Source organism: Perca fluviatilis, chromosome 6 (assembly GCF_010015445.1).
Source record: "Perca fluviatilis chromosome 6, GENO_Pfluv_1.0, whole genome shotgun sequence".
Classification (NCBI taxonomy): Eukaryota; Metazoa; Chordata; class Actinopteri; order Perciformes; family Percidae; genus Perca; species Perca fluviatilis.
This window is the reverse complement of record NC_053117.1, coordinates 13,749,212-13,768,625: the sequence shown is the minus strand read 5'-3', so window position 1 is coordinate 13,768,625 and position 19,414 is coordinate 13,749,212. Positions and strand designations below refer to the sequence as shown.

General features: G+C 41.8%; 1 protein-coding gene across 3 annotated transcripts in view; it reads left to right on the top strand.

Annotated features, from left to right (window-relative positions):
- nr6a1a (nuclear receptor subfamily 6, group A, member 1a) overlaps positions 1 to 19,414 on the top strand; it is a 124,088-nt gene that overhangs the window by 95,815 nt on the left and 8,859 nt on the right. For all 3 annotated transcript variants that reach the window (XM_039804378.1, XM_039804379.1, XM_039804380.1), the window contains 4 exons: positions 10,203 to 10,433; positions 12,068 to 12,123; positions 13,121 to 13,281; positions 17,638 to 17,868. In XM_039804378.1, coding sequence (XP_039660312.1) covers positions 10,203 to 10,433; positions 12,068 to 12,123; positions 13,121 to 13,281; positions 17,638 to 17,868 — 679 coding nt within the window. The remainder of the gene's footprint in view (positions 1 to 10,202; positions 10,434 to 12,067; positions 12,124 to 13,120; positions 13,282 to 17,637; positions 17,869 to 19,414) is intronic.

Below are 19,414 nucleotides of genomic sequence, written 5' to 3'. Positions count from 1 at the left end.
GATTGCACCAAAATTGCAGAACGTTCCTATCTCATTCAGAATTCGCATTTGATTGAGGGGACATTTGGCCAGCTGCAACTATTTAGCCGTAATCTCCTGAATATAGCAACAATCCAAATCCTAACAACGTGAGATTCTTTGCAAATCAACCTTAAGTGCCTACAGACTTCACTAGCATGTAGGACACGTAAGCAGGATCCACTATCAACTCTGTATAATCCATTTCCAGTGTTAAAAATAATAAATACATTAAATGGGTACTTCAGCAATATAGTTTTGCGTTTCTGTAAAGTTGGAGGATTTACAGACAGCAGATGGAGAAAATGGAAGCAGCAGAGGCTTAGCCTACATCCACACTGCTGAGTTTTTTTTTTTTTGTATTTTAAACCGGCGTATTAAAACGAAAACGATGTCCGTCCTCACGAGCATACTAGCACCGTTTCAGAACTAATCTCCCTCCATATTAACAAACCTGAAAATGCATTACACAGACAATTCACTGGGCATTGGCGTATTGGTGTAAACACAGTGCAGGACCGACAGCAAGGACTCTTTTGTATAGTATCTAAGCCTTTTTTTATTTTTTTTGTCTTATTTGAATTTATTTACATTTTGTGTAATCTTTTTCTATTTTTGTCGGAATGCTTTTCTTTGCCCTTAACTCTTTTTACTTGGCCGCAAGTACAAAAATGCAAGTCTTCCGATTCATTTTGAATGGGGCTTGTGCGGCGGGAACACAGCGACATGCGGCGAAAAGTTGAGACTGATTCAACTTTTGGAGAAACGCAACCTGACACTGTCACTCTGCGATGGCCAATCATGTCACTGGCGATGATTTTGAGGCGGTGTGAGAGCGCCGTACAGTAAACGGGAAACATTCCTGCCTCTATCGCTGCCTCAAGAAAGATTTCAAACCCTGAACCCAACAGGAGTTAGTGTAACAGCGCACTGTTTCCTGCAACAACAAAGCATAGTCCCTCCGTCACTTTTCCTTCACATCCGGTCGGAAATGTCGAGATCACTAAGCGATCTGACGGAAAACCAACAAAAATGAAGTTAACTTGTGCTGCATTAGGGCGTTTAACAACCCAACAGGACGTCACACAAATGGGCCATTTGGTGACACCCCCACACACCGCCGCACAGCCCTGTGAATAATCGCCGGATCACTTTCTGTGGTCTAAACGCGGCCTTAAGCTTAAAAAAAACTCCCACTGCGTCCTACATTTCCCACAGTGCAACTAGTAGCATTCTTTTGTTAGACCCTTCCTGCCTGGTAACCGCCCACGTCTTTCAAATTCCACATCCACAGTTTGCAACACAGGCTCAGCTACAGTGTGTATTCTCCAAGCCCAAGCTGAGATAACCCTGGTGATGTTATCGTGCGAGACATCATCACTGTTATTTCCTTGGACTTAACAAAGCCCCTCTACAGCCACAGAAGACATTAGGCATTTGTTTTCACAGGCTTAGTAGTACTCCTCATGACTAGTAAACATGTAAAGCCTCTGCTGCCTCCATCTATCAGTTAGATAAGTAAGAACCTTCTAGTAAAGCACCATGTAACCCCTTGTAATACACATCTGATGAGTAATGTTTTAATAGTAGATCAGATATGACATATGAAATGGTTTACACGGCACACCACCCAAGTTGGTTGTAAAGGGGTCAGTTCACCCATATATTCCTTAATAAGTCCAAGTTGTATCCAGCAATGCATCTAGTTTAGGTTCTTTTATCCCATGTTTTCAGAGGTCTGTCTTAGACTTTGTTCTAAGATGTTTGCTGCAACTACAACAGAGATGAACTGAATTTCATTGATGATGCTCATAGACGAAACCAAAAAAATACATTCAAAAACAGCTATGTGTCTAAAACAATGCTCCAGTTAGTCAAGTGGAACTACGGTTTGCAAGGTGTTCTGAGGACTCTATAGTAACTTGTACGTTGTTTCTGGGGAACAAAAGTTGCAGGTAGGTGTCATTTTTCAATTCCTTAAGCACCACAATTAAAAAAAATGTCACTCTTCCATTTGTACTTGTACTTTTTTTTTTTTTACAGTGAAGTATTAGTACTTTTACTGGAGTTAAGGATCTGAATACTTCTTCCACCACTGGTTACATATTATCTATTTTACCAGACTGCCACAAACTCGGGGTCAAACATGCTGCAGACGCAACCTTTACCAAGTGAAACCCCTCAGAGCAAATGTCATGAATATTTAACTGTCATCTACAGGCAGGAGGAGGAGGAGTCATAGGACGTGACAATGTGAGATCAAGTGTGTTGAAGGTGTGAATCAGCCCGTTTTATATGGTGGCCATGCACTTGAAAGACAGGGTGATAGATTTGGCAAATAAGCCCGAGTGAAGGCAACTAATAGCCTTTTGTGTTTTTGCCTCAATGAAGGAAGTCGGGCGTTTTCACATAGGGTGGCCAGTGAAATATATGGTTTTAATGTGTTCCCTGAATGAGCACATGGGCTGACAAATGGCTGGCTGGGGAGCTGATCTTCCTCATGTTTTATGATGCCAGGGTCTTCATATGGCCTAATGCTTAGCTTTACTTACAGTAACGTGTGCAGAGGTGATCGCTTTACAGTAAAAGCAGGGGTTTTTTTTTTTAGCTGAAAGTGTTTGAGGAGGGTGGTGAGATTGTTGAGTCTGCCTTCTCTGCTTCATTTTGAAGCCTAGCAGCTGAAAAGCTCTTTATTGAGACTTTAGCTGAATCCGTGCTAAACTGCCGCTCAACTCTTGTGCTCTGTGTTGCCATGCCTGAAGTTCATTCAGAGCTAAAACGTAAAACAAAAATTGGATTATCTCGAAAGCATGTTGGATCACTTTCAACTTTTATAACTCTTTTTACCCTTTTAAAAAAGGGGGTGGTCCTCCAAGTAATGAAAACAATTCTGCTGGGCATTGTACCTGGATCATTTTAAAGCAGAGTTTTCTTCTTGAGAATAACCCAGGAAGACAAGAGTCTTATCTGTCGATAGTGTATTGCCGTCTACTCTTAATATTTAATTATAGAGTGTGATCTAGACCTACTCTATCTGTAAAGTGTCTCGAGATAACTTATGTTATGATTTGATACTATAAATAAAATTGAATTGAAAAAAATATTCATGTAACTTCTCATACCTGCTGTTTGTTATAGTTCTCCACAGTGCTGTCCCATGGGCAGAACAGTGGGTGGTAAAGGGGGTCAATTTAGTGAATATTGTCACACATAAAGAAGCAGTTACAGACTAGAGATTGTCACTATTGAAGTTGGTGTTCCTCTGTATTCATTTTGAAGAGTCTTCTGTGTTTCAGTTTTTAGAGAGATTACAGAACTCTTAATCCTTAAAGGCAAGTCCACACACTTGTGATCTTGTAAGATGTAAGATGTTAATTTAGGTACAATATAGCCATTATTTAGAGAGCAGAAACAATTAATATTAATATTCTGATTTATTTATTCATTATTATTTCTATTCTGATGATATTATTATAAGAAAAAGCCAAACATCCCCTATTGTGCCTTCTTAAATGTAAGTATGTGCTGCTTTTCTTTGTCTAATACGATTGTAGAAATTAATATATTTAAGTCTTTGACTGTTGGTTGGACAAAACAAAGTTTTTATAAAATGATAATAGCCATCTTTCACTTTTTTTCTGCCATTTTTCAGGCCAAACAATCAGGGTGCAAAATTAACTTTTTTGGCCACACGCCAAATGGCTAGTGAATGTTCACATTTCACTAGCCACTCAATAGTTTAACTTTGATTGACGGAAATCTACCAAACATTTGCATAATTTACCGCCATTTGGCTAGTGGGTGATGCTAATTTTGATCCTGCAAACAATTCCTCAAGAAAATAATCTCATGAAACTAATCATTAGTTGTGTCCCTAATTATATCCTGTATTCTTACTTTTTGTAATGATAGAACGGTGTTAAATCATCTCTATAGAGCTAAAGGTCACACTGTGTGCCTCAGCAAGGGTATTTCTGAGACTGGTTGAGCTTCCTCTCAGAGTCGCCTTAACCTCTGTGCTGTATAGAGTTAATCACCAAAATAGTTAAATTCTAATCCCAGGATGGGCTCACTGTGTGACGCCCCATTGTCTCTGTACAGTGTGGCAGCCCCTGTAGGCTTCTGCAGGCAGCACATTTAAAACCTTGCACCATTTAAATGGTAATCTGTCCCTGGGCTTTAGAAGTCCTCAATTCACCATTCATTATCTGGGATAGGCTTTATGCCATATACACCCCCCACCTCCTTCTAATTACCTTTAGTACATGAACCCTGCAGCCCTGCTATGAAACCCCCCCCCCTCTCACTGGGAGGCTTAGCTCTCAGCTCAGTCACTTGCCTCTGGTGAGCTGGCCCTTTAAATGATCTACACACAGAAAACTCTAATCCTGCTCATTTGAATATTAAGAGATGGTGTCACTTTGGCCTGTTTATTGTCAAAACATTGTGCCTTTTAATCAGTGATGGGTGACTAGGTCAACCATTGACGATGGTCCCAATATCAGGTTTCTTGTATCATGAGGTCACCGGTATCATCATGTGTGTTTGTGGGACTCTTCAGCGGCTTCATCTTAGGGCTGGGCAATATATCAATGTTATATCGACATCGATATATGAGGCTAAATATCATCCTAAATGTTGGATATTGTGATATGACACAAGTGTTGTCTTTTCCTGGTTTGAAAGGCTGCATTACAGTTAAGTGAACTTACCAGACTTACTAGCTGTTTAACTATTTGCCTTTACCCACTAAGTCACTGTATCCACATTATTGGTGATTATTTATCAGAACTCTGTGTTAATATTTTGTAAAATAAAACTCGGAGCAGGGGTGCCTCTGCAAAATAGCCTCTGGAAGGAACTTGTTTTGGTGGAACATGTGTACGTTCAAAGGTTGTTTTAGTCGTGCAACAGAAAACTCAGATTGGACCCAATTTACCCTGCAGAGATCTGAGGAGCAGTTAACCATAGTCCTCAGAAATCAACCGGAGTTTAGAATTCCAACACAAAGAAAGCGGAAGGTAACGGACACATGGCCGAAATGAGTTTCAGCCATTGGAATTTCGGCGGCACCGGAGCAATCCCAGAAGTGGAACGTAGACTACATAAAATGTGATCCAAAAGCAGCATGTCTATTTCAGTCCACCATCTGGACCAATGGAGATTTTGAATGATAGCAGTGTGTGATTCTTTAGCAGTACTGTAGTGTGACCGGAGCTTAAACTAAATGATTGGAGTCAGTCAGTAGGAAAGCGATTTAAACCTGTCTGTACAGTCGGGGATTTCAATCCCCAGCTTGTCTGCCTCCATTATTGACTTCCAACCACAGAGTCCCATAGGAGGGTAAAGGTCCCCGTCTGTGTGTGGGGCTGTTTGTTCCATTACACAAGAGTCTTACGTTAATCAGATGTCCAGGTTAATCTTCAGGCTCAGCAGCCAGCATTAACCTGCTGGACGGCAGCCCTCAGACCTGTTATGTCTTCTTCATTCTCTCTACTCATGAGCAAGCTCTCTCTGAAAGCAAAAACATGCTGCTCTCCACATGCATTCTTGTGTTTTATCATGACCACATTCTTTCTTTAGTAGAGCATTAAAGCTCTTTACATCCACCACCAACCACCAGTGGTCCTGCAGGAGGCTTTTATCTCCGGCTCAAACACACACAAAAAAACCCTGAGCTGTAAGTGTACCCAAGAAGAGAAGAATCGCAAGCTTAAATGTTACATAATTCTACTTACTATGCAACAAAAGGTTTGACAGTTTACAAGCTATGTAGTAAGAGTTAGCTTGCTCGCCTGAAGTAACAACAAAATTGAAAAGAGTCTGTGATTACAATAATTACATAAAATAAGTGAAATGATCTGTCTTGTTTTGTCATCGCTAGGAGACATTACTGGGCTAAGTGACTAATTAAAATAAAGAAAATCCAAATTTTGCAGAATTTGTAGCAGTTTGTATGTCATAAGTGTCTCATATCTTCCCATAGTTTGTAGTTTATTGATAAGCTTTGGTTCCACGTTGTATTATTTTAATTTTGCTCATGCGATGTCCCCTGCCCCGCAAATATTCAGAGCCACTGAATCCATTCACGCCTATAGGGTGTAATAATTATAGTAATTATGCATGTCTGATATTATTTAGAATAGAAATAAATCTCACGTACCCCCTGAAGTACTCCAAAGTACGCACATCCCAATTTTAGAAACACTAACACACTGGTCGGCTTGTCCGAGGTCAAAGTCAGCCCCCCCCCCCACCCCGACCTCAGATTTCTGAGCTTGGAACACGGACAACCACTGAGTACCCTGAGCTCCGAAGTCCAACATGGCTACTCCGTGCATCAACAGTAGTGAAAGCTGTGGTAACATACAGTTATAAGCACTTCGTCTTATTTGTGTCTCACTAAATCAGCCGTACACTCAGCGCTGTCCATCTTCTATGCGTGGATGTGTTGTTAAGCAGTTTGTACGCACAAAAAAACAAGAGAAGCGTAATGCATTGCTAATAATGGCTAACCTGGCTAGAGCTAGCGAAAGCGATGAAAAATCCGACTTGTGCGTGGAACGTATTCGACTCGGGCGCGACGTCATTCCCAGCATCGGCTTCCGAGTTGCGTGGTAAACGGAATGCACTATGACCAATCTGGTCCTGATATGCTGGATCCCAGCGAAGCCTGCAGATCAGTAGAAGGCCACATTCCTGCTGCAGCTAGTATCTGTTCTCTGTAACCATGGAGTCCAACCCATCTGCTCTCTGCGGCTGTTAGCAGGAGGTGTGTGTGTGTGTGTGTGTGTGTGTGTGTGTGTGTGTGTGTGTGTGTGTGTGTGTGTGTGTGTGTGTGTGTGTGTGTGTGTGTGTGTGTGTGTGTGTGTGTTTGTGCGCGTGATAAAAGCTTAAGACCATGGACAGCAGAGAATATGTGCTCCGACTTAATTCTCGGCTTCCTCCGTGAGTTTGATTATGTGCGTTATGTAGCCTGGAGGTAGATGGGGGGGGATTAAGAGCAGATTTTCCAACCGCCCTCTCAGTTTGCTGTCTTAACAGTTTGAGAGCACCTTCATGATTAGTAAAAGTAGCTTCACGAAGAAGGTACTCAGTAATGCCCGTGGCTCTTTGATCCTCTCCCCACCCTGTCACATATCTGTGGTCTCCCATACATCCAAAACGTCATTTTGAATCACTTTCTAAAACTTTGGCCCATTTCTTTTCTTGCCGTCTTAATGTCTCATTCTTCATGGTCAGCAAGCTGCCGGCTATGCAGCCTTTATAAACCAGCATCACACCACAAGTTTAATTCCTACTATTATTTTTTAATGTACTTTGTTCAGGACATCTTTGTCCACACGGTGTGAGCCCCCTCTTCCTCCTACCTCAAGCACCTAAATATCCCATTGCATGTTCCAAATGACAGCCCTCATTCATTCATGTACCACAACGTGTGCGCTCTTTTAGGAAGCTAATGATTGAGAGAGCGCCTGTGTGGAACATCCAGGCCGAGATTGGCTTGACATGGGCCGGTCCTGAAAATTAGCCACCAATTGTAAGTAAACTTTTCGATAACGCTAGCGATACCAAGACTGGGACTTCGATACCGGTTCCTAAACAATACTTTTTTTTTTTTGTTCAATATCAATTTTATTAAACAACAAATAATTGCAACATTACTGCACAAATCTTTTTTATTTATGTTCCAGCTCCTGCTGCGTGAGGCTGTCTCTGTGTAGTTTTTCCTGCGTGTCTCTACAACGTGTGACATTTGACAGCCAATCACAGACATTATTTCTTGGTAGAAGAATGCTGCATGGTTATTGGCTCACTGACGCTGATGAGATTTACTTCTTAGGTATTGAAATTGGGTATTGAATGACGAGTTGAATGACTCGATACTTAAAGGGTAACTACCGTTTTTTTCCAACCTATTTCCCTATGTTTTTGTGTCCAAGTGACTGATGGGAACAACACTCTTTGACATTGGTCCAGCATTAAGCGAGATGGCGAAGGCTCAGATTAATATTCTAAGTGTCTGCCAACATTATGGAAAGGATCCCTTCAGAGATAGACCTTTAAAACCTCTTTGAGACCTTTCTGTTTAACCAGAAACAGCTCTGATGTTGCTAGCGCTAAACCCACCAGACTCCATTTAAAAAGCAATACTTTTAGTGTGTATTAGAGCAAACATATTTTTCACATGTAAATCGGTAAACTATGTGTTAATTTCAACCATAACTAGAAATGTGTGATCGTTGGAATCCGGACCAGAACTTTGTTATGAATACAATACTTTTATGAAGTGTAACGTTTTCTACTTTTAAATAACATTTTCTATTGATCAATACATTGTTGGTGCAGTTGAACAGCAGTGTAACAGACTGTAGATGATCGCCCTCCCCCTAAAAACATAAATAGGTTTGGACTTACAGTATTTTTTACAACTGAAATACATTTTTTTGTTATAAGAGAGAAATTATAGGCTACCGAAAATTCCAATACCGAATTCCAGGTACCGGTACCGGTACTAAGGTTGACCCGGAGAACTGAGTACTCAACTTGAATGTGTGTTATTTAACCCTTGTGTTGTCTTCCCGTCGACCGTGCAACTTCAAATTTCAAATTAAAACCGTAAGACACTTTTGTCACTTTTCCCGGTGTTCACCCCGTTTTTTTTAAATGTTTTTTTACCATGTTTTTTAAGCTTTTTCGTTTTGTCACTTTTCCCAAAGTTCTTTGTCACTTTTTCCGATGTCTTTGTCGAGTTATTTTTTTTTTTCTGCACTTTTGACGTTTAGTTTTTCCCCCCGACTTTTTTTTCAACGTTCTCTTATCAATTCTTTTCTTCATATGCTATAACAGTGAATAAAACACCCAAATCCAGTGGAAGTAGTGAAGTGATTATTTAATTGACTTGTGAAGAGCGCTGTACTGAAACATCCACATAATATATTTGACAATTTGGTTGAAAGAAAGCCACATTTCTGATATAGTAACTTTTTGAAAATAGGTCACATTTGACCCGAGGGTTAAAGTTATAGTTATAAGTTAGTGGATTGATTAACTGTTTTTTTTTTCGCCAATCGTTCCGGACCCCTGACCTTAAAAAAAAAATAATAATTCCGACGGGGACCTTTGAGTGATACGTTTGAGAACCGCTACTTGAGGAGTTAGATGGATAGACTGATATTAAAACTCAACAAATTGTCAGTCACCGATTGAGTTGATTGACGTACAACATTTCAGACATTTCAGAGTGCTGTGGCTCAAAGCTCTTCAGCAGGAAGAGGCTGTTTCATGTGATACTGCCGTTGTCAGAAGAAGAGAAAGGAGAGACTGTAAACAAATCAGCCGTGTCGTTTTTAGCTCGCTGCCTCCTCTCATCAGAGCTGCTGAATAAAACATCCTCGAGACGTCTCCGCTGCCTGTCCCACTGCCTGTTACACCTTCCACTTTCACAAAATAAGAGTTATAGGGCTTAAGAATCCTTTTGGATTAGCCAGAGCCTGGCTAGTGCTTAAGCCCCAACCGCGCCCCCCTCATGGTCTCAATTAAAAACACCTACTTTTTTTCTTTTCTTTTTTTTACACGCTGCGGATGAATTAGTGTTAAAAGGTGGGTGGAAGTGGTTCCAAATAGATTAATCGTTTTCAAATCGGAATCGAGATTGCGATTGTGCAATGTTTAGTTGACCTGTTTGGTGTAACATTTGGTTCAACATATTTCATTCCTCTTTTTTTATTTTAGGGTTCAAGTGCTGGAATAATGTTGCATATCACAGATTGTGTACAGCAGATATTGTTAGTTTGTCCAAGACAAATTTCCTTCGGGATTAAAAAGTCTATTTCATTTTATTTACAGTGGATATTTCATTCATTTTTTTATTACTTTATCTAACATGATCATTTAAGGTGCACTATGTAGATGCTGCTAATAAAGCTTAAGTGTGTAACTTTTTTGGTTGTGTCATTATACTTGCCTATGTGTTCTCATTTAATGTATATGCGTTGTATTGTTGTAGCGTATCTATTGTTTTAAGCCATCAACCTGCTAGGGCCTGCAAATGAAAAATTTGCCCGCGTGGGTAAATCTGGCACATTTACATGTTGGACACTGTGCCCATGTTGATAAATGTGCGTTCAGCCCTAATTTTAAATGCCTCCCTTTTTCCTTTTTCTATTCTGTCCCTTTAACAGATGATCCAGCGGACCAGCGAACTTGCCTTATCTGTGGAGATCGCGCCACAGGCCTGCACTATGGCATCATCTCCTGCGAGGGCTGCAAGGGCTTCTTTAAGCGCAGCATCTGCAACAAGCGCGTGTACCGCTGCAGCCGCGACAAGAACTGCGAGATGTCGCGCAAGCAGCGCAACCGCTGCCAGTACTGCCGCCTGCTCAAGTGTCTGCAAATGGGGATGAACCGCAAAGGTAACGCATGGACACATCACAGGGACATTGTTTCCGTTTTTCATTTTTTTAACACTTTAAAGCAGGGGTGTCAAACCTCAACTTCACTAAGTTTCATGTTTCAAGTTTATTGTCATAGAGATGTACCGATACCAGTATCGGTATCGGCTCCGATACCGCCTAAAACGCTGGTATCAGCATCGGGAAGTACTTGAGTTTATGCACCGATCCGATACCACATAATAAAGTCCTAAAGAAAATCTACGTTAAAGTATTTTATTTATGTTCTTTTTCCATTATAACTATAAAAGAAAGTTCTGTGGCATTCATTGTTTGCGTTTGTTCATGTTTCACAAAGAGTTTAACCTGAGCCAGACCGACAACAAAAATAGAAATCATATCGCATCCATACAGGGATAGTATACAGTTGTTAAAACATAATAAAATATATGACACGCTGGTATCGGATCGGTACTCGATATCGGCAGATACACAAGTTCAGGTATCAGAATCTGCATCGGGAAGCAAAAAATGGTATCGGACCATCTCAAGTTGTCATGTGCATTTAAAAGTACAGAGATAATGAAATGTGTTTTGCCATGGCCTTCTCTTCTCATAAAAACACTATAAATATGATTTAAATATAATGAAATGACCTGAATAAGTAGTACAATCTTAATATGTTGTAGCAACCTAAAAACTATTGCAGCCATCAGGCTCGGGATATTGCCAATTGATTACAAATTCCATGTATACAGGACTAACTCTCTCTGCTCACGCATGTTAACGGGTTATTCCAAATCTTTCAGAAACCCAAATAGTGACCTTAACCCGACCATAACCCGAAAATTGACAGCTTGTAAACGTAGTCTTGAGTCAGCATGCACAATACCAGGGCCTCTCCTAAGTGGAATGCAGCCATCATTAATGCTTTTGAATACACCTGTGCTTTTCCTACTACGACATGTGAAAAAAGGTCTGATCACGATAAAGTTTCTGATCTCTTTGGAGTGGTTTACTGGTCTGGCCCACTTGAGTTCAAATTGGGGGGATGTGGCCCATGAACTACATTTGACACCCCTGGATTTACATCATTATGTTCATTAACCCCTAAACTTAAAACTAGGCTAAATCAGCAAATATTTTTAGTTATGAAAACCCAAAACGTGGCACATGCCAAGAGGGATTTATCTGCTAACTTCCTGGAAGGAAGCCACCTGCACCCTAACCATGGGACTTTGTTTGGCCTAACCCGAGGGAACACTAGAGACGGCTCACTCCGGTTAGTTAAGTGCAACGCTGCCTCCCAGTGGGCAATAATCGTAAATGAGCCTGCAGTGCTCCTTCATATGATTCATCCTCTAAATACTGTGATTAAACTTGTGTTGACACGTGAAATAGATTTCCCTTAACTTTTAGCAAACTGTTCCCAGGAAACAGGAAAAATAAAATAAAAAATAACATCTTTGCCTGCCAACAGAAACAAGAAAAAGTTCTGTTTTCAAAAATAAAATCCCCACGTGGAAAATAAATGATGTGGAGTGTAATTTCTTTCAGCCACCGGGTGGTGCTCTGATACTTATCCTTAATCATGTTCTGCTTGTTGACCACATGTAGATTTCCTTTTTTTTTTATATTTATTTTTTGTCACGCAGCAATCAGGGAGGATGGCATGCCAGGAGGGAGGAACAAAAGCATCGGGCCTGTTCAGGTAACGTACCGCCTTCCTGTTCAATACTCGCCAGAAATGTTGTTTTTGTGACACTCGCTGACCCCCCCCCCCACCCCCAACCAGCCAGTCGAGAGTCACTCTATGCTGTACATATTATCGTCGTTAGCTCACTGCGATTGCATTCAGAGCACAAACCATTCACTTAAAGTTGGAGTGCTGTAATGCTAATGATTCGGGTGTATGTAACGAGAGTGAGCCCTGACCTTGTTGTATCCTCAGTGTATAATCATGTAGCCGCTTATTATCCCCTAGTCAGAGCCGGCTGCATTGTTAACACCGACGAGAGAAACAAGCGGTGAGGGATAATGTGTGACACAAGGCTAGGTAGGGATGTGGTCAATTCATTCCAGCTCAATTCAGCAAGTCCATTAAAAAGAAAAAAAAACGCCCGCTTCCATTTAAATGCCTCCCTGCCATTAATAATGGAATGAATTGCTGTTTCAGTATGCGTGTTGAATTAATGGAAATCAAAGTAAATTGAACCCCTGAGATACGGATACAAGACACCACATTTAACTGGCATGCTGATGCCTTTCAAAACAGCTTTTGTCCGTGTTTTTTTCTTTCTCTTTTTTTCTTTGCAGAGAGGCAAAGGATTCCTTTATTTTTGGTTGTGTGTGTATCAGCCAATCAAACACACGCATACACATGCTTGCGCGCGCACACACACACATACACACACAGCCGTGTCCGAACATCGAAGATGTAACATACACACATGCAAGCACACACACACTTCCATGTCCGAACATCGAACATGTAACACGCACATACACCCATGCAATCACACACACACACACACACACACACGCAATATGATTGTGCGTCCTTGCTCTTCAACATTTGAGTGAAAAACAGTGTGGTGCTAGCAGATGCTAATCCATTGACCTGAGATACACAGCCCAGTGCTTTTGGTCACATTAGGATGTGCTCCAATGAAAAAAAAGCTCTAAGTGTGTGTGTGTGTGTGTTACAGATCACTGAGGAGGAGATAGAGCGGATCATGTCGGGCCAGGAGTTCAAGGAGGATGCCCCGGAGCACACCTGGGGCACCAACGGCGACAGTGACCACAGCTCTCCGAGCAACGGAGCCTCGGAGGGCAACCAGCCGTCACCTGCCTCCACCCTTTCATCCAAGTGAGTCGCTCACCTCATCCACTCAGCCGCCGCAGCGCCAGGCACTCGCCTCACCGTTGAGATAATGAGCCGGCCCTGACAGTCTTAACACCTCGTTCCCATCTTAACCAGACTTTTAGTTAAAAGGTATTCATCAGCCACAAAAAAATTCTGAATATGCCCATCTCCTCAGACTCGGCTGATGATAGCGAACACAAAGAACTCGCTGCGCTATCTGCAATTCTTGCTGTGCAGATGAGCACAATGTCTATCTGCACTCACCAAGGACAAATATTGTCTAGCTGCTCGCCTGGCTGTATTTATTTTAGTCTCGTTATGTATAAACATAAGGTTTATCACCACAGGATAGTTATTCAGAGGAATACTTGTTTTATCAAATGAAATGCAAGCAGAAATGAACAACACCAACCGAATGCCTGCGCAGTGCAGTAAGCATTAATATGCAGGTACGAAATGAACTCAACTGCAAAGTTGTGTCTACAGTTTCTAAAAGAAATACAGTACGCTAAGATTTGTAATGGTAAAGAGAGTGGAGCTCCACCATAAGGTCACAGGTTAGGAAGTTTAAAGGAACAGTCTGGATGTTCAGTACAGAGATGTAGTAGATCTGGGATGGGTTTAGCCTACAGTAGCTTAGCACAAACACTGGACGCAGAATCTGATTCAGAAAAGGATTTATTGCCAAGCAAGTAGCACCTACAAGGGATTTGCCTTGGTGGATGGTGCATACATAAACACATTAAAAGGAAATAAACAGTACATTGAAAAGAAACGGTAGTATAAATAAACAAATATGTACAGTATAACTGTTTTAACAAAAAAAGGTTTAATGGTTTGGAAGAAGATGTGCAAAATGTTGATGAATGTGCAAAAGATTGAGAGGATAAAGTTTGTGTAAATGGGCAGGTATATAGGATGTAGGTTAATCTAAGGGCGCTGACACACCAGGCCGATTATCGGCCGTGGGACAGTCTGGCGAGGTCAGTGACTCAAATCTGTTCGGTGTGTCCCGTGCCGTCGTCCGTCTGAGGGGCTGTCGGCGTTCATTTTGGCTGACCTGACATGTTCGGTCGGCGGCAGGGCCGTCGGGACTCACCCGGAAATGGGGAGCGGAATGAGGTGACTAGAGTCTCTCAAAATCTGACGTAAATCTTTTAAACTGACCTTTGTTGAGCTGAAATGAAGACAGATTCAGCAACTGCACGGCCTATTTCTCGCTTAAAATGTTCTCAGAAACATGTTTCAGTGAACTATTTTAGTACAATATGAGATCGTATTCTGAACGGTCGCCATGACAGTCTGGCTTTGGATTTCCTGAGAAAACAAATCCACGTGACTCGTTCGTCCTATCAGCTGCCGGTTTTTTATTTCTTGGGCAACAACACAGAGTAGCGCCCATTGGTTGCGCCGCGTACTTCACTAGCGAACCAATGCACGAGAAAACTGGAAGTGACATAAACATACCAGATAAAGGAGGGATGTTGTCAGTACCCGATCCGTTCCACCTGCACAATCCGTTCTGCGTATGCGCAAGATGTTCACGCATGCGCTGTGGTACAAGGATTTACGACACTACCCAATCTGTTCCCACGCTAGCCTCCAGCTAACGTCAGTTTAGCTAATACCTAATTCGGCGGACCGCTAGGTGATTATAGCGGTCATCCATTAGCCTCCACAGGGAAGCTAACGTTAGTTTAGCTAACGGTTAATTTGGCTAACCGCTAGCTGATTGTAGCGGTCTGCCGTTAGCCTCCACAGTTAAGCTAACGTTAGTTTAGCTAACAGCTAATTCGGCTAACCGCTAGCTGAGACAGCATGTAAACTTTAAAAGACCCTCAAAATAAAATTTGAAAATAAACGTTAACATATATAACAGCTGTTACGTCACTTCTACTTGTGCTCATTTAAAATACAATCACTCAATACTTGTCTTTATTGTTATTACTGTAAAGTCTTAATTTAGCTGTAGCCTGCTTTTCCCATTATGTTTGACTTAATGTTATTTTAGACTGAATCTAGCTGTCCGTTCTGCCCAAGGGGGTAAGCTTCGCTTCAGAACTCGAATTCCTATGGCGCCATTTTGACGCTACAAAGAGATCACCTCCCGTTAGCATTCCACTGCCTAGCATACATTTTGGCGCCACTTTGACAGCGAATAACTTTACATCTGAAGTGTTTAAAGACTCTATTTGTCCATTGTTTATTTCTAAAGAAACACGACAATGTATAAAAGCCTCCATTACCTTGTACCTCATGTTATGGCTGCGTAGCAGACGTTTTTATAAAAATAGGCTAACGATTGTGTCATAACCAAGTGACTTACTGTCGCACAGTAGAGGAATTACCGTATAGTACAGGAGAAGCTCGCAGGCAGTTTCGACTTACGTTGTTTAGGTTTAATTACTAATGTTAACTAGCATGTTAGTGATCAATAATTAGCCTGTGCCCATGTTATCTCCTTACATATACATACGCTCTCCGTCTCTGTAAGATTAGGAATGATTGAGATTTCTCTTGGCACAGCTACCAGAAGACTTACAACTTTCAGACACGTTGCTCACGTCACATTTACGTTGTCTCTGTCAGTTGGAGGCTGCTCAGTAAAGCAAGAGATCACCGGAAAAGTGCTTCTAATAGCCTTCACTGGTCTCCGTCCAGAGCAACGGGCTCTGTTGGTCCATTATATATATGTCAATGGTTCTGTCTGCACGATCCGTTCTGTGCGTGCGTTATTTTAGACTGAAGGCTGTCGGCTAGCGGTTAGCCGAATTAGCTGTTAGCTATCCCGGTGGAGGGTAGCGTGGAACAGATTGGGCAGGTCGTGAAACAGTATTATCATCTGCGCATATCATGGCATACGTGTCATCTTGCACATGCGCAGAACGGATCGTGCCGGTGGAACGGATCGGGTACTGACAGATGTTCCGTCACCGGCTGCTGTAAATTCCCCGAAGAAGAAGATGTTGCGCAATTTACGGTTTTCATTTCTTGGGCGACAATACAGAGTAGCGCCGCCTGCTGTTATCAAGACGTATTAGGTTTCTCAAGTTGGTGTCGGATGAATGTGTCCCGCGGCAGTTTTTTGGACCTCGGGGACGCGACTGATTATATCGTCGGGGTTTTCTGTCAACGGTCAGCCGTCAGCTAAATGTGTCTGCACCTTAACTTGTAGGGTCTAGGGGTAGGGGAATAATCATCTGACAGCTTCAGCTACTTTACACATTAAGATTTTGGCACACAAAACACATGTAGTTTATAAAATCTGAGGTTTTAATATAAATGAAACTAGCCAACAATATAACGGCCTACAAGTCCAGCTGAAATGATTAGACCATTAAACTCACAACTGGTTGGATCAACTGGTTTACACTTAGTTAGTCAAGTGGAACAACGGTTTGCAAGGTGTTCTGGGGACTTTCTATAGTAACTGGTGCGTTGTTTCTGGGGAACAAAAGTTGCAGTTAGGTTTCATTTTTCAATTCCTTAAGCACTACAATTTAAACTTTTTTTTCCTCTTCCATTGCATTGCTGTGGAGGCAGAAATCTCATAGACGGATATCTCCAAACCTACCGCTAGGGATATGTGAGAACAATATGTGTTTGAGTAACTCGGGGTGAGCTGACCCTTTAAAAAGTAATTGCACGAGATGTCAGTGTTTTGCTACTTTTATCACATGCTTTTATTTTGGAAGGCCATTTTATTCTGAGTCTAGTGTTTGTATCTGTTAGGTTACATACAGTGGTGGAATGTACAGTAACTAAGTACATTTACTCAAGTACTGTACTTAAGTACAAATGTTGAGGTACTTTACTAGAGTCTTTTCTTTCTACTTCTACTCCGCTACATTTCAGAGAGAAATATTGTATTTTTTACTCAGTTTATAAAATCTGAGGTTTTATTATAAATGAAACTAGCCAACAATATAACGGCCTACAAGTCCAGCTGCAAATGATTAGACCATTAAACTCACAACTGTTTGGATCCTTTCCAGTTTCTAAAATGGGAGGAATTCTGCATTGAGTACTTTTACTTTTGATACTTTAAGTACATTTTCCCGACGATACTTACATACTTTTACTTAACATTTTCAATGGCACGACTTTTACTTTTAAGAGAGTATTTTGACAGTGAAGTATTACTATTTTTACTTAAGTAAAGGATCTGAATAATTTTTCCACCGCTCAAACTATACTAGCCTTACTCTGTCCTGGACACAGCTATACCATCTTCTTATCGGACTCTGGGAAAGTTGGTACCCGAGAGTGTTTCCCAAAATGTCCCATTATTCCTTTTAATATAAACAAGTATGGCCAAGTGTGTGTGTGTGTAACCTTTGACCTTTTGTGTGCTTCCAGCCGCTCCGTGGAAATGAACGGCTACACGGCGGCCCTCAGGGACCAATACATAAACACCTCCATGTCCACACACTATCAGCTCCTGCCTCACCTGTTCAGCTACGCGGCCCAGTCCGGCCTGCTGGCCCCCCAGCCCCGCAGCCTCTACCCACAGTCCCACCCACTGGTGCTGCAGCTGGTGGCTGCTGAAGACCTGGCCCCCCTGGCAACCCCTATGCTCATAGAAGACGGGTGAGTCCATCCATACACAACTTGCCACATATTCTAACTAGGGAAATATTCCGATTATCAGGCAGGTGTAATTTCAAGTGTTAAGGTGTGTGTCCATCGTCAGCGTCATTTCAACGCTTCCCATTCATTGCTACGGGAGCAGCCGTGCAATGCTTTCTGGTAGCGTCGCAGGAGACTGGAGAAGATAGGTGTTGAGTCGCCCGCTCCTCATTTGCATAAAGTTGAATCCAGACAACTTCATGTAAATGAGGAGCGGCCGGCACCAGAGCTGAAGATCTTTCGGGTTCGGTCTTAATTTCTATCGTTTTACACGGGCTCGGGCTTGCGCTCCGGGTTGCGCGATAAATGAGCGGTCAGGTGATGCGTTTCGTTTAGCGAGAAAATGGATGCTGAGGAGGTGAAACGGAGGCTGGCCTCTGGAGTTTTTTTGTGATTGTTGCGGGCAAAAATCCTTGATTATGCGGCACGTTTTCTTAAAAAATGCGATGGAATATGCTAGATAGTTATGCGATGAAATTAAGGGAACTTGCAAAAATTGCGGGAACTTGCAAAAATTAGGGGGAACTTCCAAAAATTGCGGGAACTTGCAAAAACTGCAGTTTGATGAAAAAGAGAAAAAAAAAGTGATTCCCCCAACACCCTGCTTTTCGATGATGTTCACGTTGCGTATTTACGTCACTTCATAACGTTCCCAAAAATGCGGCCCTCGCATAAATATGCGGACTTTGGCTGATTATGCATTGAATTATGCGATCGCATAATCACGTTTTTCTGGAGGGACTGTATAGCCTACGTTAGTTATGAATAAATGATGTTAAACAATGTATATACAGTGCCTTGCGAAAGTATTCGGCCCCCTTGAACTTTTCGACCTTTTGCCACATTTCAGGCCTCAAACATAAAGATATAAAACTGTAATTTTTTGTGAAGAATCAACAACAAGTGGGACACAATCATGAAGTGGAACGAAATTTATTGGATATTTCAAACCTTTTAAACAAATAAAAAACTGAAATATTGGGCGTGCAAAATTATTCAGCCCCCTTAAGTTAATACTTTGTAGCGCCACCTTTTGCTGCGATTACAGCTGTAAGTCGCTTGGGGTATGTCTTTATCAGTTTTGCACATCGAGAGACTGACATTTTTGCCCATTCCTCCTTGCAAAACAGCTCGAGCTCAGTGAGGTTGGATGGAGAGCGTTTGTGAACAGCAGTTTTCAGTTCCTTTCACAGATTCTCGATTGGATTCAGGTCTGGACTTTGACTTGGCCATGCTAACACCTGGATATGTTTATTTGTGAACCATTCCATTGTAGATTTTGCTTTATGTTTTGGATCATTGTCTTGTTGGAAGACAAATCTCCGTCCCAGTCTCAGGTCTTTTGCAGACTCCATCAGGTTTTCTTCCAGAATGGTCCTGTATTTGGCTCCATCCATCTTCCCATCAATTTTAACCATCTTCCCTGTCCCTGCTGAAGAAAAGCAGGCCCAAACAATGATGCTGCCACCACCATGTTTGACAGTGGGGATGGTGTGTTCAGGGGTGA